The sequence below is a fragment of the Myripristis murdjan genome, chromosome 4 (assembly GCF_902150065.1).
Source record: "Myripristis murdjan chromosome 4, fMyrMur1.1, whole genome shotgun sequence".
In the NCBI taxonomy this organism is placed as follows: domain Eukaryota; kingdom Metazoa; phylum Chordata; class Actinopteri; order Holocentriformes; family Holocentridae; genus Myripristis; species Myripristis murdjan.
In genome coordinates this window covers 36,210,401-36,232,900 of record NC_043983.1, presented here as the reverse complement: position 1 = coordinate 36,232,900, position 22,500 = coordinate 36,210,401, and the positions used below count along the sequence as shown (strand labels likewise).

General features: G+C 48.6%; 2 protein-coding genes across 2 annotated transcripts in view; both read left to right on the top strand.

The window, feature by feature from the left end:
* Positions 1-4,034: 4,034 nt before the first annotated feature.
* Positions 4,035-17,091, top strand: plppr3b (phospholipid phosphatase related 3b). The gene is made up of 8 exons (XM_030048842.1): positions 4,035-4,226; positions 5,264-5,354; positions 6,421-6,606; positions 7,441-7,567; positions 8,297-8,492; positions 9,991-10,048; positions 12,808-12,981; positions 14,228-17,091. The coding sequence occupies exons 2-8, from the start codon at positions 5,274-5,276 to the stop codon at positions 15,644-15,646; spliced, it is 2,241 nt and encodes a 746-aa protein (XP_029904702.1). The 5' UTR covers positions 4,035-4,226; positions 5,264-5,273; the 3' UTR covers positions 15,647-17,091.
* A 4,464-nt stretch (positions 17,092-21,555) lies between these two features.
* The window catches only part of palm1a (paralemmin 1a), a 38,768-nt gene continuing 37,823 nt past the window's right edge, over positions 21,556-22,500 (top strand). The window contains exon 1 of the mRNA XM_030048806.1: positions 21,556-21,637. Coding sequence (XP_029904666.1) covers positions 21,556-21,637 — 82 coding nt within the window. The remainder of the gene's footprint in view (positions 21,638-22,500) is intronic.

Below are 22,500 nucleotides of genomic sequence, written 5' to 3'. Positions count from 1 at the left end.
TGTGTGTGTGTGAGAGAGAGAGAGAGAGAGAGTGACACGGGGCCCGTTGCACAAAAGTAGGATTAAGACATCCGGGATAAGTGAGTGAGCCGAGCTCAAGGAATCCAAAACAAGAGCGTCCAGGCTCAATTGGTTGCACAAACGCCAAGTCAGGATCAGCAGACACGGATTCATCAAGCCAGCTGAAACCTATCCTGGATCAGTGCGCACACGCGGCTTCCTCAAATAGACCCCGCCATCGATCACAGATTCACCGATCCACCATGGCAGCGAGAGCAGCGTATTTCTCCCCCTCTGAGGCAGAAATCCTTACGGAGGCTTACGAGGAGGTGAAAGATCAAATAAAAAAGAAGGGCAACATGGCCACTGTTATCAACAATGAGAGAAAGCGTGGAAAAGTGATGCAGACCGCCTGAATGCGTAAGTAGTGCGCAAATACACACTCACTGTTCCGCTGAAACCATCACAATTACAATCCAAATAGTTAATTAACATCTCCGAAAACGTAGTTGTACTCTGATTATTAATCAGTTGAAATTGTAAGTGAAATTGACTGCAGATGTGAGTAAAATTGTGTAAATGCAACTCCATCAGACTGTATAACAATTTGATAAATAGATGAGCTCACTGACTGAATTGAATTTCCCTTTAGGATAAATAAAGTTCCTCTTATCTTATCCTTATATTTGCTCCTCATGCTCCATGCTCCTCTGCATGCAAATCAAGATAAAATCCCCCTCAGGTGCCCATCAGGTGGGTTTTGTGAATAGGAAATCCTTTCACAGCATTAATGTTTAGGTGAACATGACTTTTGATATTGTCAGTTAATGAACACTGTACATTGCTTGTGATGTGCGTTGATTGGTTTAATAGTCTTCATCTTATAATTTCAGATGGTCTGCAATGCTGACTGTCTGATCAGCAATGTTGTGGCAAAGTGGCCCGGCTCAGTCCATGACTCCCGAGTCTTTCAGACCTCTGGAATCTATCAGCACCTATCACAAGGTGAGCCACACAACCTCTATTAGTAACCACTTTTTACATCATGGCTGTGTCAAGAATGTCACTCTATTTATGAGGTTGTGATGACGAGATTTTGTATTGACAGGTGAATTCTCTGGTGTGTTGCTGGGGGACAGGGGGTATACCTGCCGGCCTTTTCTCCTGACACCACAGACCCCCAGGGGGCACAGCAGGCCTACAATCATGCCCATGCCAGGACAAGTGCCAGGACTGAAATGACCTTTGGCCTCCTGAAGGTGCTTTCACTGTCTTTAGGACTTAAGGGTCAGGACTTTGAGGGCATGTGACATCACTGTGACCTGTGCTGTCCTCCACAGTGTGGCCTGCCTGAGGAAGGAGAGGGCCCCCAGAGTGCCATCACACAGACTGGGACAATCCTGCATCTTCCCTGATGACGACAGTGGTCGGCTGCTCAGGGACCAACATGTGTTAAATTATTTTAGTTAACATGCATACTCTAAATTTAAGTTAAATATGTCCTGCAGTGGCAGAGACGCATGCTGTGAATTTCAGTTAAATATGGCCTGCATTGGCAGAGGAATTAAAAAAAAAAAAGTTTAATTGTATTTAAACTGATTTTGCCTCTTATGTCGTTTGGGCTGTATACTGTGTGTATACAAGCTTGCTACTGCATCCATTCATTTGTCTGTTCATTTGTTGTGTATGGATTTGTCCTGCATTTATTTCAGTGTGCAGACATGCAGGGTGTATTACATACAGACCTTTGAATGTGTCTTTGTTCTTGTATTGTATAATATGCTTTGATTCTGTGCTTTCTATCATGTAGAGTCACTGTGTGAAGGAGCTGATTGTTTACCTGCTTTGATTTATCCTTATTCAATAAAGGAATGTCATGTTACTCTTTGATGTGTATTTATATTTATATGGGATGTGTATTTTATAGTCTATGGGAAACTGTAAATTATCTAATATTGCAACATCTAAAATCATCATTTATCATCAAATTAATGATCACAAATGTTTAAATAATGACAGGGGGTCTAGTTTCAACACCTTCCTAAAATAATCGCCTAAGTCTTTTTTTTTTTTTTTTTTTGTCAAAAACAAGTTTTTTGCCTAAATCATCTCCTCTTGATGCTGGCCACAGGTCATGCCATTCTACCCCTGAAGTATAACTGCCTAAATCAATTGTGTGCAAAACTGTGACTTTGATAGTTTTATTTTTGCGTAAAGCAAAAAAAAAAAAAAAAAAAAAAAAACGTATTTAGGCTATTTTAAGCCTTTCAAGATGGCAGCGGTATCAAGAAGAAAGAAAATTTTCTCTGCCAGTGAAGTTATTTCAATGATCCAGGGCTCATCCTCAATTGGTAAGTGATGAGGTTTAGTATAAATTTGGCATATAACATTACAATTGCCTAAGTCAACAAAGGCATGTTCAGAAATTTGCCTAAGTCATCAAAGGCATGTTCAGAAATTTTAGTCATTTATTTCTGTTATGTTACATAATTGACTGACATTGTTTTTAGTATGTCAGTAGTCATCTTTTTTTATATAACATTTTTGAGTGAAATTATCAATAAATGTCATAGTTAATTTTTGGTGAATTATTTTGTGTCTCCTGAAAAACCTGAAAAAATGACTTAGGCGATTATTTTAGGAATGTGTCGATGTGATAACAATGCGTAGTGGGCAGTGGAATAACTTTTAGTTTCTGTTTGTGGTGACTGCTGACTGAGATAAGGGATAAGATTAAATAAATCCTGGAACTTAGCCTGGTCTGGAGCAGGCTAGCTCCACAGAATAAATCTCCATGGTAACTTATATCAAAACATATCCTGCTATCCACTATCCTACTTTTGTGCAACCGGATCAAGGATAAGTTAATCCAGGATAACCAAGATATCCCGGCTTAATCCCTTATCCTAGTTTTGTGCAACAGGCCTCAGGAGCAGGAGATTCCACTTTGTTTGGAATAAACAGAAGAGGAGGAAGTGGGTGGTGAGCATGTCCCGCCCCCTGTGGCTGACCGGGGGAAGTGCAGCCCCAGACGGTTTCTTGTTGTAACCTCGTCTGTTCTGTCAAAATAAAAATATAAAATATATTATTATTATTATTATTATTATTATTATTATTATTATTATTTACTGCTAGGGTTAGTTAGGGTTAGTATCCTGCTCTAAAACGCCACAGTAACAAGCAGAAAACAAATAAGTAAACATAACATGACATAACCATGTTTGTTTGTTTGTGAGCCTCACCTGGACGGGGTCAGAGGTCATCAACCAGGATCATCACTGTCACTGCAGGACTGTGTGTGTGTGTGTGTGTGTGTGTGTGTGTGTGTGTGTGTGTGTGTGTGTGTGCTGGTCTCAACTGCACATCAATAAAGATTTTTTTAAAAACTGAATCCTTAAAAATGAAACACGCACGTGCGCATCTGGGCTTCATAATAAAAGCCCTCTGTGTCTCAGATTCACATTCAAATTAACTTTATTGGCAGGACAGGAGACAGACGCGTGTTACCATAGCAACAATGGAACTGAATGAAAATATTATAAATATTTATATTTTAATGATATAGCAATAAACATCAATAAACCTCAAAATCAAGGAGATACAGCCTGCTGTCTCACACACACACACACAGTCCTGTCGGAGTGTCCAAGCTGAGTGTGTGTGTGTGTGTGTGTGTGTGTGAGAGAGAGAGAGAGAGAGAGAGCCGTGCTGCAGACTGCCTGCGCTTCTATTGTGTTTCAATCGTGTCTCTGCCGGGAGGATCTGAGGAGCTGCTGCACACACACCGCCGGTAAACACACACACACACACACACACACACACGCGCGTACGGTGCGGTGGAGTCACTGCAGTCATGTCGGCTTGCGGCTCCAGCAGGTCGGGCGTCAGTCCTGCAGCCGCGCGGATCCGCGGCGATCAGCTGTTGTTGTGATCGGAGCGCGAGAGCGCGGCTCTGATTGGGTGGATGTTAATTGGCCGCAGCCTGACAGGACAGCGCGAGCCGCACGGTCGGTGCTCACGTTTCTGCTCCGTGATCGAGGCGGATTTTACTGCTGATTGTAGCCCGGATCCGCGTGGCCAAACTGCCCCCCGCACCACCCCGCACTGAGCGCCGCACCGCCACGCACCGAGCGCCGCACCGCCACGCACCGAGCGCCGCACCGCCACGCACTGAGCCCCGAGACGGCCCGCCAGCCCGGCTCTGTGCTGCTCCTGTGACCGTGCTGGTAGGCTGCTGGAGCCGCATCATCTTCATCATCTTCATCATCTTCATCATCTTCATCTCGCTGCTCTGTTGTTCTGTGACGCTCATCAGGATGTTCCTCATGTTCTTCATCATGTTCTTCATCATGGTCTTCATCATGTTCTTCATCATGTTCTTCATCATGTTCTTCATGTGTGATTTTTTTTTCTCTCTCTTCTGTGATTGGCTCTCTGGATTTGAACCGTCAGCCTGCAGGATCTGAGTCTGTCTAGTCCTGGATCAGTCAGTCCATCACACACACACACACACACACACACACACACACACACACACACACACACACACACACCTGGCCTGCAGGTGTGCAGTGCAGCTCCATGTTGGCAGCAGATCTTTATTTAGTTGCTCTGCACATTAACCCCTTCAGCTCTGAGCAGAGTGACATGATTTCTTTCAAAAACACCAGAAAAAGGCAAATTAACCAAAAATGAATTGATGTTAAAATGACTGGCGGTGGGCGGAGCCTGGCTGCTGCCCGGTGGCCCGGCAGCTCAGGGATCAGACTTCCAGATGTTTCCGTGCTGGTCCAGCAGGTGACGGACGGTCCCGTGGCTGATCTCAGGTCTGTGGCGGCTGCGCCTTTCTCAGCTGGTCCCAGGATTCAAACCGTCAACCTTAAAGTTAGCGCACTGATTGGCTGCCTGGTCATGTCAGCGGTGTCTCCAGAAAACAGCCAATCAGAGTGCAGCGTGAAGCTCATGTGCCTGGTCACATCACTGACCGTTCCACAGAGTTTGGTGTGTGTGTGTGTGTGTGTGTGTGTGTGTGTGTGTGTGTGTGTGAGTGTGTGTGTGTGTGTGTGTGTGTGTGTGTGAAGGATGGAGGTTAATAATGAGACTCGTCCCATCGCTCTGCTGTAAAAGGAGCTCATTATCACAGGTAACTCCACAAAGTTTGGCTTTATCAGCCTCAGGAGCTGAAACTCTGCTTGTGTGTGTGTGTGTGTGTGTGTGTGTGTGTGTGTGTGTGTGTGTGTGTGTGTGTGTGCCTGTGCCTCAGGTGGTTCAGGATGATGACCCCGAGAGAGAAGGTGAAGAAGAAGCCTCCAAAGGACAGCCTGACGCTGCTGCCATGTTTCTACTTTGTGGAGGTGAGAACACACTCCTGCTGTGTGTGTGTGTGTGTGTGTGTGTGTGTGCGTGTGTGTGTGTGTGTGTGTGTGTGAGGCCATGTTCATGTTCTGGTTTCAGATCTTGTCCTGTGTGTTTTAGAGGTGACAGCCCTGCAGTCCATCCACAACCAGTGACTTCTACTCACAGTATAGCTATGAATACAGCCAGGTAACCCGGCAACCAAGTCACCTGGTAACCACATCACCAGGCAACCAGGCAACCAGGTGACCATGTAACCAGGTGACCAGGTGATCAGGTGACCAGCTAACTAAGCGACCAGTTGACAGGGTAATCAGGTAACCATGAAACCAGGTGACCAGGTAACTAGGTGACCAGTTGACAGGGTAACCAGGTGATCAGGTGACCAGGTGATCAGGTGATCAGGTGACCAGGTAACCAGGTGACCATGAAACCAGGTGACCAGGTAACTAGGTGACCAGTTGACAGGGTAACCAGGTGATCAGGTAACCAGGTGACCAGGTGATCAGGTGACCAGGTGACCAGGTGATCAGGTGACCAGGTGACCAGGTGATCAGGTGACCAGGTGACCAGGTGACCAGGTGATCAGGTGACCAGGTAACCAGGTGATCAGGTGACCAGGTAACCAGGTAACCAGGTGACCATGTAACCAGGTGACCAGGTAACCAGGTGACCAGGTAACCAGGTGACTAGGTGACCAGTTGACAGGGTAACCAGGTGATCAGGTAACCAGGTGACCAGGTGATCAGGTGACCAGGTGACCAGGTGACCAGGTGACCAGGTGATCAGGTAACCAGGTGACCAGGTGACCAGGTGACCAGGTAACCAGGTGACCAGGTGATCAGGTAACCAGGTGACCAGGTAACCAGGTGACCAGGTGACCAGGTGATCAGGTAACCAGGTGACCAGGTGACCAGGTGACCAGGTGATCAGGTGACCAGGTGACCAGGTGATCAGGTGATCAGGTGATCAGGTGACCAGAGCAGGAACTCCGTCACAGGCTGTGGTCAGGCTGACAGGAAGTTGAGGTGGAGGTGTGGCGTTAACAGGACGTTGTGTGTGCAGCTGCCCATCGTGGCTTCTTCTATGGTGTCTCTGTACTTCCTGGAGCTGACGGACTTCCTGCAGCCGGCGCGCGTCGGCTTCCGCTGCCACGACCGCGAGCTCAGCATGCCGTACGTGGACGGAGGAGACGAGCTCATCCCCCTGCTCATGCTGCTGAGCCTCGCCTTCGCCGGGCCCGCCGCCTCGGTACCACACACACACACACACACACACACACACACACACACACACACACTACATTCTGTGTGTATCAGTTTGTGTTGCAGTCTGTTGACTTCAGGATCCTCTGTGTGAGTCAGAGCTGCTGGGAGGAGCCAGGCTAACCACTCCCATAGACCTCAAGTCTTTATGCTAAGCTAACAGGAAATGCTACCCATAGGAACTGAACCAATGGACATCCAGAGGAGGACCAGGTGTCCCACACCTGGTGTCAGTCTGGGGACGTCGGGGAAAGAAAAAAAGGCATGCTGGGAAATATCACTGAGAAATGACGATGAAACACATTACAGGACTATATTCTATATCAATATATTATACTGTATATTAATTCCATACTAAAAGTTTCAGGAGAGCAGTAGAGCAGACATCAAACTTTACACATAACTAGTGGTAAGGAGGTCAAAGGTCAGAGGTCATGGCCCCTGATAACAGATCAACAAATGAAGAGTTTGTCTGCAGAGCAGATTTTTTCTTCGTGCTAACAGCCGATATCGCTAACAGCCGATATCGCTAACAGCCGATATCGCCTCTTCACTGTTCAACCTGCTGCTCGCAGTTTCTGTCCCTTTTTAGTGACTTGAGGTTTGTTCCTTTTTGTGGTGGAAGGAATACTACAAGTTGCTACTCCAGTAGAAGTACTGTTCCTCTGCTGGTATGTGACTGCAGTAGAAGTAGAAGTAGTGCAGTAAAAATGTCCTGCAGTAAAAGTCCAAAGTGTCTCGTGTGTGTGTGTGTGTGTGTGTGTGTGTGTGTGTGTGTGTGTGTGGGTGTGTGTGTGTGTGTGTGTGTGTGTGGTTTCAGATCATGCTGGTTGAAGGTCTGATCTACTGCCTGCAGTCCAGACTGAAGCTCCGCCGAGCCGAGGGGAGCATCAACGCCGGCGGCTGCAACTTCAACTCCTTCCTCCGCAGAACGGTGCGCTTCGTAGGTGAGGTTCCACCCGGAACATCCAGAACATCATCCAGAACATCCTCAGCCAAAATGTTTCATCCCACTTTGATCACAATGAAAACTGTGACAATGCATTTTTTTTTTATTGCAGAAGGCCTATAAATAAAAATAACATGAATGACTTCAGTCGTGCTGTCGGTCCGCGGGGATCAGAGAAAAAAACTCTGACATCAAAGTCGTACATAAAAAAAAGAGAAAAAATAGAAACTTCTGACATTATGGTAAATAAAAAACTATTTTAACGATTCTATTTTCCTTGTAATTTATAATCTCCAAATTTTTTAGTTTTTTTCTCATAAATTTGAGTTTCACAGTGGGGGTCACGGTGTGGGCGGAGCTAAGGCTGACAGGAACATGTTCTGTCTGAACCCTGGGAACCAGCTGCGGCTCCTGATCTGGTTCAGATAAAAACCACCGAGTCTCACCTGGCAGGTTGATGAGCCTCGTTCAATAACTTTCTTAACAACAGCACAGCTGATTAGCTAACATTAACTATGAATTAGCTTCTGATCATTTTGAATTAACTTCATCAGCAGCAGAGTCAATAAAGTTATTTAATCAGGTCCTCAATCATGGCTGCCTGTAGACTCACTGCCAACGCCCATTCTACCCAGTTCTGTTTCTATGGATGACGGATTCAGATGTGAATAATAAACTGACCTGTCTCTCTGCCTGTCTCTCTGCCTGCCTGTCTGTCTGCCTGCAGGTGTGCATGTGTTTGGTTTGTGTGCGACGGCTCTGGTGACAGACGTCATCCAGCTGGCGACGGGTTACCACGCGCCGTTCTTCCTGACGGTGTGCAAACCGAACTACACGCTGGCCGGCATCTCCTGCGACAAAAACCCCTACATCACTAAAGACATCTGCTCTGGACACGACCAGCACGCCATCCTGGCTGCCCGGTACGGAACCCTTCTGTCCCGAGAACCTTACAGAACCTTAGCTGAGAGGGTTTTGTACAGCACCATGACTTGGTTCTGTAGGTTTGTGCCACAGCAGGACCGTTTATGGTGTTAAAAAGAACCATTTAGAGAGGTTCTGCATGGCCAAGTTGGTCAAATGGGTCTACATAGAACCTGCATGGTGCTGTAAGAACTTTTTTAAGAAAGTATGAAATGTTCCAAGCCTCACAGTACTGTGAGGGGGTTCTATCAGTGAGGGGGTTCTATCTGCAGTGGAAAATGAAACCCAGAAGACTGAGGTCAGTGGAGTCGAGCTGAAACAGCATCAGTGAGGATGTTTAGTAGGACGCTCGCAGGTGCTCCATGGGTGTAGACGGTTTCATGCCTCTTTATTAACCAATAAGAGGGTTCTTTGAGTCATTACAATTCTTTACAGAACCATGGAAGAACCCCTTCTTTTAACACTGTGTGAGAGGGCTGTTTTGGGCTCCTGTTCAGCTCAGCGCTCACAGACAAACTGTCCAGCTTCTGTTCTCAAAGTGAGTTCTCAAAGTATAAAACTACTGAGAACTGAGAACGCTACCTCGAAAACTCCACTTTTAGAACTCAAATCACCTCCAGAGAAGAGTTCTCAATCCTCCAGATTAGAGTTCCCTGACTGAGACGCATCAGATTTGAGAACTCTGTTCTAGAGGGCCTGAGGTATCAGATCTCTGTCCAGTCAGCTGGAGAAGCACAAAGTGGTCAGAGTCAGGGTCAGGCTCAGGGTTTGGGTTCAGGCTCAGGGTCAGGCTCAGGGTTTGGGTTCAGGCTCAGGGTTTGGGTTCAGGCTCAGGGTCAGGCTCAGGGTTTGGGTTCAGGGTCAGGTTCAGGCTCAGGGTCAGGCTCAGGTTCAGGCTCAGGGTTTGGGTTAGGCTCAGAGTCAGGCTCAGGGTCAGGCTCAGGGTTTGGGTTCAGGGTTCAGGCTCAGGGTTTGGGTTCAGGCTCAGAGTCAGGCTCAGGGTCAGGCTCAGGCTCAGGGTTTGGGTTCAGGGTTCAGGCTCAGGGTTTGGGTTCAGGCTCAGGGTCAGGCTCAGGGTCAGGCTCAGGCTCAGGGTTTGGGTTCAGGGTTCAGGCTCAGGGTTTGGGTTCAGGCTCAGGGTCAGGCTCAGGCTCAGGGTTTGGGTTCAGGGTCAGGTTCAGGCTCAGGGTCAGGCTCAGGTTCAGGGTCAGGCTCAGGGTTTGGGTTCAGGCTCAGGGTCAGGCTCAGGGTTTGGGTTCAGGCTCAGAGTCAGGCTCAGGGTCAGGCTCAGGCTCAGGGTTTGGGTTCAGGGTTCAGGCTCAGGGTCAGGTTCAGGGTTTGGGTTCAGTGTAGATGGAGATGGGCTGAGGTTTCTGTGTTCCATAGAGTTCTGTTTGCTCCTCTCTCATGCAGCTTAGAACTCTGTGATGTTCTGTGTTCCTGTAGCTCGTTCCTCTCTCTGTTCTCACAGAGAACATCTTTCTTCTGCCTTGACAGGAAAACGTTTCCTTCCCAGCATGCAACGCTGTCCGCCTTCGCCGCTGTTTATGTGTCTGTAAGTACGACTCTGCAGAGAACAGTGAGGAAATCTATTAATTACAACCAGATCAATACTGGAATATGTTGACTGTAATCAATGAATGTCTTCTTCTGCGGATATGCAGAAATTAATGGAACCAGGTCAGGATAACACGATAAAGTTGAAGAACCTCTGGGGAAGGTGAAAAATGAACCTGCATTAAACATTCATATCAGTACAAATAAGACTTCCAAATTACCAATAAAAACAAGAAGCAAAACAGAAAAAGTAGAATAACCACCCAGACTGCAGTTCACCTTAGAATGGATCATACTGGACAAAGTATCGACCAATAAATAGACCAGTCGACTAACAGACTGCAGCCCTACTGCCTAATAATTATGCACACCTTGATATAGTGTGTTGATCACTTCAGGCCACAGCCTCCCTCATTACACACATACACATCACCTGATAATGCTTAAATCCAATTAGCATTCAAGTTTATATAGCTCGGAGTTTGAAAATATGCATGAAAATGACGATAAGGTCAAAATATTCACTTGCCTAATAATTGTGCACGCAGTATGTATACACACACACACAGACACACACACACACACACACACACACACAAACACACATATACACACACACACACACACATACATACACACACACACACACACACACACACACACACACACACATATACACATATGTATGTATGTACAGTACAGGCCAAAAGTTTGGACACACCCTCTCATTCAATGCGTTTTCTTTATTTTCATGACTATTTACATTGTAGATTCTAACTGAAGGCATCAAAACTATGAATGAACACATGTGGAGTTATGTACTTAACAAAAAAAGGTGAAATAACTGAAAACATGTTTTATATTCTAGTTTCTTCAAAATAGCCACCCTTTGCTCTGATTACTGCTTTGCACACTCTTGGCATTCTCTCCATGAGCTTCAAGAGGTAGTCACCTGAAATGGTTTTCCAACAGTCTTGAAGGAGTTCCCAGAGGTGTTTAGCACTTGTTGGCCCCTTTGCCTTCACTCTGCGGTCCAGCTCACCCCAAACCATCTGGATTGGGTTCAGGTCCGGTGACTGTGGAGGCCAGGTCATCTGCCGCAGCACTCCATCACTCTCCTTCTTGGTCAAATAGCCCTTACACAGCCTGGAGGTGTGTTTGGGCTCATTGTCCTGTTGAAAAATAAATGATGGTCCAACTAAACGCAAACCGGATGGGATGGCATGTCGCTGCAGGATGCTGTGGTAGCCATGCTGGTTCAGTGTGCCTTCAATTTTAAATAAATCCCCAACAGTGTCACCAGCAAAACACCCCCACACCATCACTCCTCCTCCTCCATGCTTCACAGTGGGAACCAGGCATGTGGAATCCATCCGTTCACCTTTTCTGCGTCTCACAAAGACACGGCGGTTGGAACCAAAGATCTCAAATTTGGACTCATCAGACCAAAGCACAGATTTCCACTGGTCTAATGTCCATTCCTTGTGTTTCTTGGCCCAAACAAATCTCTTCTGCTTGTTGCCTCTCCTTAGCAGTGGTTTCCTAGCAGCTATTTGACCATGAAGGCCTGATTGGTGCAGTCTCCTCTTAACAGTTGTTCTAGAGATGGGTCTGCTGCTAGAACTCTGTGTGGCATTTATCTGCTCTCTGGTCTGAGCTGCTGTTAACTTGCGATTTCTGAGGCTGGTGACTTGGATGAACTTGTCCTCAGAAGCAGAGGTGACTCTTGGTCTGGGTCGGTCCTCATGTGTGCCAGTTTCGTTGTAGCGCTTGATGGTTTTTGCGACTCCACTTGGGGACACATTTAAAGTTTTTGCAATTTTCCCGACTGACTGACCTTCATTTCTTAAAGTAATGATGGCCACTCGTTTTTCTTTAGTTAGCTGATTGGTTCTTGCCATAATATGAATTTTAACAGTTGTCCAATAGGGCTGTCGGCTGTGTAGTAACCTGACTTCTGCACAACACAACTGATGGTCCCAACCCCATTGATAAAGCAAGAAATTCCACTAATTAACCCTGATAAGGCACACCTGTGAAGTGAAAACCATTTCAGGTGACTACCTCTTGAAGCTCATGGAGAGAATGCCAAGAGTGTGCAAAGCAGTAATCAGAGCAAAGGGTGGCTGTTTTGAAGAATCTACAATATAAAACATGTTTTCAGTTATTTCACCTTTTTTTGTTAAGTACATAACTCCACATGTGTTCATTCATAGTTTTGATTCCTTCAGTTAGAATCTACAATGTAAATAGTCATGAAAATAAAGAAAACGCATTGAATGAGAAGGTGTGTCCAAACTTTTGGCCTCTACTGTATATGTACATATATATATGTTTGTTTGTTTTGTTTGTCTCACACACACACACACACCGTGAGAACATCTGACCACATGATGATAAATTAAGCAATAAACTGAAAGTGTTAAAAGTTTGTTTTGATAGTCTAAGCAGCACCTTTACCTTTGAAAGACTGTTTGTTGATATGAAACTCTCATCCCAAATCTCAGCATGAAATGAAAAAAGTTATTTTTGCTAATAAGGCAAAATACTGAGAACACTGGAAATGGAAGTTTTACCTGAACCGTTACTGCTCATTACATGAGTGGTACTGATGATAAAACATATGGAGTATATAATCCAGGTGTGTCCCAGACGCATTAGGAACCTAAAACATCTCACCAGCATGATCCATCGCAGCCTTTTCCTTACACCAGACCTTTGTATTTCTGAAACGGAGATGTGTTTCTGGTCCTGCAGATGTATTTTAATTCCACCATCTCGGACAGCACCAAGCTGCTGAAGCCCGTCTTGGTGTTCGCCTTCGCCATCGCGGCGGCGCTGACGGGCCTGACGCAGATCACACAGCATCGCAGCCATCCCATCGACGTGTACGTGGGCTTCCTGATCGGAGCGTTCATCGCGGCGTACCTGGTGAGACCCCACTCTCTGCCGCTGGCATTAGCATGCGGGCTAGCTGTAAACCAGGGGTGTCAAAGTGGTGCCACGGAGGGCCAAGGTGATTTCACTGATCCCCCTACGTCCAAACAGAGAGGCGGGACTAATCAGTGAAGTCACCTGGTGGAGTTTTTGGTTGGAATGAAAACCTGCAGCCTCTTGGTCTCCATGGCACCAGTTGGACGCCTCTGCTATAAACGGACGCAGGCGAGCAAGCCTGTCAGAAGACAGTTTGTTGAACATGAACACATACCCAGAACAAAATAAAAATTCCAAAATGAGCACCTGCAAATCATCTTCATCTGAAAGGTAAGAAGACAATGTACAATAACAATAAAATACAATAAAGTAATATATAGTATATAATCACAAGTTGTTCCACTGGCACAACTTACCCCAGGCCCTTTGGCACAAATTACCCCAAGCCCACCATTTTGAAAAAAATGCATCCCCCAGCTGTTTTGAGCTAACATCATGCTAACTGTATAGACTCATGGTGTAGCTACAGTACTAAAACCTGTGTGAACTGTTTTCAAAGTTTTCTATAATTGTTCAAACACAGCAATCAAAAAATCTTGATCATAGAAATTTTACTTTGGAGGGCAAAAAAATGTTTTTTGAACTGAAATGCGCTTACCTCTCAAGCCATGTGTCTCCCTTCTTTGCAGGATGAGTGAAATGGATGCCTCTTCAAAAATATGTGGTCACATGACCAACTTCTTCTATAGTTTTCTAGATAACAGGGGTGGCACTACTTGCCCCTTGGCACAAATTACCCCACTCTCCCCTACGCTTAAATCATTCTTAGTTACTTGGTTAGTGTTTCCTGTGTGAACGGCCCAGAATGATCTGGCAGATTCGTTTTACATGAGATTTCCTGTGTGATGCCATCGTTTCTGTGTCTTTAACTGTTTAAGACTGAGCGATCGCTGAAGACAGTAATGTCAGAGTAACTCTGCAGGCAGGAAATCCTCCACACGCTCTGGTTGGGGCTGTCATGTAGTTTCAGTCTTTCATTAGTGTTTCCCATCTGTTTGCATCTCATTTCCTTCCAGACTTTGTTCTTTGTGCTTATCGGGCTGCTGGCTGAGCGGGAGGCAGTAACCAGGCAGATGAGTGATAGGGAGCAGAGTGACTTTGCAGAGGACGCAGCATCATTATTATGCAGAGGAGTGAGAGAGGAATTTCAGGCTTCAAGGGCTTGTTTTATTTTCTCTTGCAGGCTTTTCACGCCGTGGCCAACTTCAAGTCCTCTGATGATTTCGTTTCCATCCCTCCTCCTCCGCCTCCTAAGGACGACGCCCTGCGAGCGCTGACCGAGCGAGGACACGACTCCGTCTACAACAAAGGCCCGGCCTCGGCTTCGGAGAGCAACGATGAGATCGCCGCGGCGCCGGCTCCCCTGGACCGCCTGGAGGGCCTCGGGCGTCCCCTGCAGCGGGAGAAGGCCTCCATGGGGAGCCTGAAGAGGGCGAGCGTGGACGTGGAGCTGCTGGCTCCTCGCAGCCCCATGGGTAAGGAGACCATGCTGACCTTCAGCAACACGCTGCCGCGGGCCAGCATGAACATCAACGGCGTGCTGGGCGCCAACGAGGGTGCCGAGGACCCGGTGCAGCCGGTCCAGCAGATCCAGCCGGTCCAGCGGCGCCTGAAGGCGGTCCAGGTGCCCATGGACCCGATGCGCTCGCAGCAGCTGGTGTCGGAGTGGAAGCAGAAGTCCATGGAGATGCGAGGCCTGAGCGTGAAGGATGAGGCCGAGCGTGAGACCAGCGAGGATGGCTCCGAGGTTGGCTCGGTAGGAACAGATGAAACGGGGTCCCAGGTGCCCGTCTACCCACCCGCAGTGCAGCCGGGGAGGACAGCGTCTAACCCCAACCCCCCTGCCACCAACCAGCCTGCAGGGGGCACCAGAGTAGTGAGTCCCAGACCCCCCCAGATCCCCGAGGCAGGACCACCACCGGTTTCTCCAAAGAGCGCCTTGACCCGGGCGAAGTGGCTAGCCATCACGGAGAAGAGTGGCGGAGTGGCGGCGCTCCGTGGCACCGCCAACCAGCCACGCCTCATGCAGGTCATCGCCATGTCCAAGCAGCAGGGACTCCTCCCCTCCTCCTCCTCCGGGGACACGCCCAAGTCCTCTGAAACAACCTCCACCTCCTCTGGCACCTCCTCCACCACCGACTCCCCCCACTACCGCCCTGCCCCCGAACAGCAGCGAGAGGGGTTGGGTATCATCACCGTTGACGCCCACGCCCCACACCTGCCTGTCGTCCAAGCCCCGCCCCCTCCCCACGCCCCACCACTTGCCAGCAATGGGAACCCGTGGGAGTGGAGGGGTTCTAACGGGAGCGACCCACGGGACATTTATGACCTCAACTTGATGACCCGCGGAGACGCCGCCGCTCGGGGCAGCAGCTTCCGGCCGAACCAGAGCGCCTCACCCTCCCCCTCCGGCAGAGACGGTGACTCTGATGTGCCCCCCCCTCCGCCTCACCCGCACGGCGAGAGCTCTGCGGACGGACAGCGCCGGGAAACGACCACGCGACGCAAGACGGCGCTAGTTCTTCTGGATCGAGAGATCCGTAATCAGACTGAACAGGAGAACTATTACAAAAACCTGCAAGGACGAAGGTTCAAGGATTAGTCTCTTAGTTTTTTGAAAAAATAAAAGCCTTATTGTGAAACTAGTTATCAACAGCACAAGAGCTGCATCTGAGGCTGGACCGTGTTGCTATGCATTTCTTGGGCTTGATGTTACTGATGGAAGGAGTTGCAAGAAATCAAGGGTTGCCATGTAGTAGGGGTTGTCATGGCAACTCCGCCAGTGAACAACACGGCTCTGCTGAGCTCAGAGAAGACTGAAGCACAACATGCAACAAAATCCAAAACCTTGAAGGACTGGCCCACTTCCACCACACTGACCTTCCATGAAGAGATTCTTACGTTACTTCCTCTGTGTTCACACGGCCAGCGACCGCCGCTCGGCCGCCGCCGCCACCACAGCGTGAGGGATGGTGTCACCTGGTGCTCCCCTGTCTGCTGGGTGAGCACCAGGTGACTTCACCTGAACGTTACAAAACAGAAAATGCAGCAAGTAAGCTTGTCAAAGTCCAGGCTGCAGGCGAGACGGGGCTTCGTTTCCTGGCTGAAGGTCCTTCCAGTGCAGCCAGGAAACGAAGCCTTCATCCGCTGTTTTTTCCAAGGACATGCAAGATCTTTCCCAGCCATACATATCCCATAATCCTGTGCATACACAGGAAGCAGAGTTCCATTTCATAGAAAATGCTGCGGCTCTGGTGGAATTCCACTGGAGTGCGGGAGCGTTTTCACACCTGTGGTCCTGCGCCGCCAGGTATTAACCTCTCCAGCTCAGTTTGAAGGCAAAGTGCGAAGCAGACCCGCCGGCCCACCACAGGGGGGCGTGTCAGTGTCACGTTTTGCGTGGCCGAGCCGTGAAAACTGAAGCAGCAATAACACGACGTGGTCTACAGGGGGTGACAGAGTCCACATAAGGAGGCAGGCGGGGTTGGGGGTGGGGTTACGTTGGCTAATGTTGCTAGCTAACCTTAATTTTGATTGTGGTGATGCCTGACAGACCTTCTGATATTCTTCCAACAGATCCAAATACATATTTTAAAACATGATTTTTAGGTTATAAAAATATACAGGATGTGTTTCCTGAGCCTGAGAGCGTCCATTTACCCAAACCTCACCTTCACCAAGTATTTTAGCTAACATTAGCTAACGAGCTAAGAACCTAACATTCATTTATCTCGCTCACCCCTCCTCACCCCCCTCGTCCCTCCTCACCCCCCCATCACCCCCCTCGTCCTCCAGCCTGGACGCTGCGAGGCCTCTGGCGGCGGGCGGCTCCATGTGGACGCAGGCCGGCGTAACGCTCCTGCTGATTGTATATTAATTACTGGATGGATAAATAAGTATGTCGTTGCCTTTCTGTTGTTACAGCTTGGTTGCTAATAGTAATTCCTAGCATGAATTATTTCTCCAGAAAGTTTGTGTGTGTGTGTGTGTGTGTGTGTGTGTGTGTGTGTGTGAGTGAGTGAGTGCATTAATATGTGTATGTGTGTGTGTGTGTGTGTGTGTGTGTGTGTGAGTGAGTGAGTGCATTAATATGTGTGTGTGTGTGTGTGTGTTCATGCATGTGTCTGCAGGAAGCACAGTATGCTTTAAACTCAGTGCTTTGCTCTGGGTTCTGACGCCGCTCTCTAAGCTCAAATTTTGGCTCTGAAGCCATAAAAATTACAGAAAAACAGCAAAAACAAAGAAAAGAAAAAAACAGAAAAAGCAGCTTTTTGCCACAAGTTGTTTGTTTCCATGCAGACTGAAGTGAGAGACTGTCACATTTAAACATTTTCATTTGGATGTGAAAACCTGAAGCATCTTAAATCTTGAATCTTGTGCGTTTTGTGACTGGACATGTAAAAAACACAACACACAAAAACAAACGTGCCGGTTCCAGGTGACCCCAGGGCTCCCAGTCCCTCTCAAAGCAATAGAGGCAATACAAGTTTAACAAGGTGTGTGTTTCGTGTGTCCGCCCGCCGAGCGCCGGGCCGTGGCTGGAGTTCTGCATGCACCGTGGTCGTGAGGTTGAAAGTTCTGCTTCGTCAGTGAAACAAATGAATTAAAAGTTGTTCTTGCTAACCGACTCAGTGTTTCTAATATTTCTGTCGACGGTGTTGGATGGATGGAGACGCTGCAGGTGATGATGCAGTTAGTCCGCATCAACTTTTTTCATCTTATCAAGTTTTTTGTGAATATTCCAGTATTTTGTGTGAAATTGTTAATTTCACCTTTTCCCCAGCACATGTATTTAATGATATCATGTCGATCAATAGAAATATAGTTTCAATGTCATTTAAAAACAGTCTTGCTAATTTTCTGGTGAATTATTTGAATTTTTTTTTCCTAAAATCCAAACATCCTGAGGGCAAAATCTCTTCAGGTGGCATGCTAGTGCTGAATGAGCAAAAGGTTCTGTAGGTGAACCCTGCCCTCCACACCTGAGGAACGTGAGGAACATGAACCCTGCCCTCCACACCTGAGGAACATGAACCCTGCCCTCCACACCTGAGGAACGTGAGGAACATGAACCCTGCCCTCCACACCTGAGGAACGTGAGGAACATGAACCCTGCCCTCCACACCTGAGGAACATGAACCCTGCCCTCCACACCTGAGGAACGTGAGGAACATGAACCCTGCCCTCCACACCTGAGGAACATGAACCCTGCCCTCCACACCTGAGGAACGTGAGGAACGTGAACCCTGCCCTCCACACCTGAGGAACGTGAACCCTGCCCTCCACACCTGAGGAACATGAAGAACGTGAACCCTGCCCTCCACACCTGAGGAACGTGAACCCTGCTGCACACCTGAGGAACGTGAGGAACGTGAACCCTGCTGCACACCTGAGGAACGTGAGGAACGTGAACCCTGCTTCACACCTGAGGAACGTGAACCCTGCTTCACACCTGAGGAACGTGAACCCTGCTTCACACCTGAGGAACGTGAACCCTGCTGCACACCTGAGGAACGTGAGGAACGTGAACCCTGCTTCACACCTGAGGAACGTGAACCCTGCTGCACACCTGAGGAACGTGAGGAACGTGAACCCTGCTTCACACCTGAGGAACGTGAACCCTGCTTCACACCTGAGGAACGTGAACCCTGCTTCACACCTGAGGAACGTGAACCCTGCTGCACACCTGAGGAACGTGAGGAACGTGAACCCTGCTGCACACCTGAGGAACGTGAACCCTGCTTCACACCTGAGGAACGTGAGGAACGTGAACCCTGCTTCACACCTGAGGAACGTGAAGAACATGAACCCTGCTTCACACCTGAGGAACGTGAACCCTGCTTCACACCTGAGGAACGTGAGGAACATGAACCCTGCTGCACACCTGAGGAACGTGAACCCTGCTTCACACCTGAGGAACGTGAACCCTGCTTCACACCTGAGGAACGTGAGGAACGTGAACCCTGCTGCACACCTGAGGAACGTGAACCCTGCTTCACACCTGAGGAACGTGAGGAACGTGAACCCTGCTTCACACCTGAGGAACGTGAAGAACGTGAACCCTGCTTCACACCTGAGGAACGTGAACCCTGCTTCACACCTGAGGAACGTGAGGAACGTGAACCCTGCTTCACACCTGAGGAACGTGAGGAACGTGAACCCTGCTGCACACCTGAGGAACGTGAACCCTGCTTCACACCTGAGGAACGTGAGGAACGTGAACCCTGCTTCACACCTGAGGAACGTGAAGAACATGAACCCTGCTTCACACCTGAGGAACGTGAACCCTGCTTCACACCTGAGGAACGTGAGGAACATGAACCCTGCTGCACACCTGAGGAACGTGAGGAACGTGAACCCTGCTGCACACCTGAGGAACGTGAGGAACGTGAACCCTGCTGCACACCTGAGGAACGTGAGGAACGTGAACCCTGCTTCACACCTGAGGAACGTGAACCCTGCTTCACACCTGAGGAACGTGAACCCTGCTTCACACCTGAGGAACGTGAACCCTGCTTCACACCTGAGGAACGTGAGGAACGTGAACCCTGCTTCACACCTGAGGAACGTGAAGAACATGAACCCTGCTTCACACCTGAGGAACGTGAACCCTGCTTCACACCTGAGGAACGTGAACCCTGCTTCACACCTGAGGAACGTGAGGAACGTGAACCCTGCTGCACACCTGAGGAACATGAACCCTGCTTCACACCTGAGGAACGTGAACCCTGCTTCACACCTGAGGAACGTGAACCCTGCTTCACACCTGAGGAACGTGAACCCTGCCCTCCACAGTTTCACTTGTTAAATTCTTGCATGTCATGATTAATTCAACCATTTCTGTATAATTTGAGGTTCCTGGAGGAGAACCCTTCCTCCCACGGGGAATCGAGTAAAACTAGCCAATTAGTTTGAGATTAAAGGCTGATGAGATGTCAGGAGACCTGGTGGAGATTTCCCTCCCTCAGCCCCCCCCCAGGACAGTTTGTTCAAATCCCCAGTAAAACCATCTGAACTCTCACAGAGCCGATTCAGACCCAGCAGCTGGAAGCCTCACACATTTCAGACAGTTTGAGGCTTTTTTTAAAGACAGTTTGTGGTAGGAACATGTCCCTCCTCCTCCTCCTCCTCCTCCTCTTCCTCCTCCTCCGCCTTTCTTCTCTTCTCTGAGAAGGAGGGTGAGTAATTAACCAGAATGTGGAACAAATGTGAGAATGTTGAAAGATTCAGCTGCTGTGTGACCTGCAGGAGGACCTGAGGGAGGAACCAGCAGCTCCACAAACTGACCTCCAGCTCTCTCCCTTCTCAGTCACATCCTTTCTTTCTGCTTTTTATCTTTTTTTCTGCCCACAAAGCAAAACTGCTCTCTCCGCTGTGGAGCCGCTGCAGTGAGGCCTACCTTCAGCCAGACGCTGCTCATGACCTCAGCCTCCAGAACAAAACCACCTCCTGTTCCCACTGTGGTGCCGCTCGGCCTGCAGGCTGGTCCCGTCCCTGCAGCCAGCAGGAAGCAGGAAGCAGGAAGCAGGAAGCAGCCAGCAGGAAGCAGGAAGCAGGAAGCAGCCAGCAGGAAGCAGCCAGCAGGAAGCAGCCAGCAGGAAGCAGGAAGCAGCCAGCAGGAAGCAGGAAGCAGGAAGCAGCCAGCAGGAAGCAGGAAGCAGGAAGTGAGGGGTTAAAGTCTGCAGACCAACTAACTCAGAACTAGAGACCACAGGATTTTTCAGCTTTGGTCACCACTTTGTGTGTTGTGTGCTGTAACTGCCTCATACTGACACCTCAGGTTTTTCAGTTTGTTCAGTTTTTGGCGAGCCTGTCCTGCTGTGTGTTGGACACCCCCTTAGCCCCGCCCCAGAGCTGGGTCAGGGCTGACCCGAGGCTGAGGGCCCATAGGGAAGTTTACGCTCCTTCCCGCCCTCTTGGCTCTGCAGCGACGCCTGGTGCCTCCAGCACAACAAGGCCCTGAATCAGCAGCCAGACTCTTCTCCTCTGTGGTTCCTTGGTGGTGAAATGAGTAACTGAACTCCATTCAATCTGCAGAGTCCCTCTAAATCTTTAAGAGAAGGCCAAAACCAGCTCTTTAGGGAACACCTGCTCACCTGATGGACTGTGTAATCCAAAAAAGCTTTCTTCCCTCCTCTATGCACTTCATGCGCTCTCTTCATATGAAATCTTATCTGTCAGAGAGAAAGCAGTGTGTCCACTATAACACCATGACCTCTGAGTACCCACAGCTTTCTGTGGTGTTCCTCAGGGCTCAGTCCTTGGTCCTCTCTGGTTCTCCATCTACATCCCTCTGGGTGATATCGTCCACAGCTAGAACATCAGCTTCCACTGTTACGCTGACGATACTCAGATCTGCACCGGCTGACCTCGAGGCGTGTCTGTGTGAAGGTGGAGTTTGGATGTCCTCAGACTTCCTGCAGGACTGAAATGCTGCTCTTTGGTCTCCCTGATCTGATTTCAACTGACAGCTGCCTCGAACACAACTCTGCAGCTTTAGGCCGGCGTGCCATGTTCGTCAGACTGGAGCTGAAGGTGAAGGTGAAGGTGAAGGTTTCTTCAGGCTTCAGCAGCACATCCAACTCTGACTTCAGTAAAGGAACATTTCACTCAAACTGAAACAAACCAGCACCATGTGTTGTCTTCTATATAATCAGTAATCAATAATGTCTTGAAATCAATTTGATAAAAATCAGCTGGAAGGCTGAGGCGATGCAAGCCTTTCTTTATCACAACACACACACACACACATACACACACTGAGCCTCATGTCCCACACCTTGAGTCTCATTATGCAGTTTCCATGGCAACAGCGTTGATGCCTGATACTGATATAAGTGCTCAATGTTGCTCGCCCACTCGCTCACTGTCTTCCAATACACACACACACACACACACACACACACACACACACACACACACACACACACACTCAGAGGGTTTCAGGAAGCAGATTTTTATTTTATTCCCAACAGTTTGTAAGTTCTGTTTGTGTTTGGTTGTTTATGTTTATACTAAACTGAACACATACTGTAAATAGAAGCTCTGTGTAAACCAACCAGTTTGATTCAACAAAGTCTCGACCACGCCCACTTGTTGTTGAAGCCCCGCCCACACAGCTGCTGTGACCGGGATCCACAGGCCTGGACCACAAAGCGAGCTCAGCTCTCAGCTGCTCTGATGCAGATCCTGCTGATCAGGGAGAAGCTGCTCATCAACTCACTCACTGCATCCTGGGGCCTGTTCCATCCAGCTGGCTAACGGGATAGCCTGGCTTATTTCGATGAGCCTCGCTAATTTAAGTGAGAGTTCCGTTCCATCAAAGTGGCTTATATAAGTTGCAGCTCAGTAACCATGGCAACTTAGTCAGCAGAACTAGCCTGCTCCGTGGCGGCTTACAGCCAAGCTTAGCTCAGCTGCTGTCAAAGAATGTCCGACGGACGCAAACAGACCCCC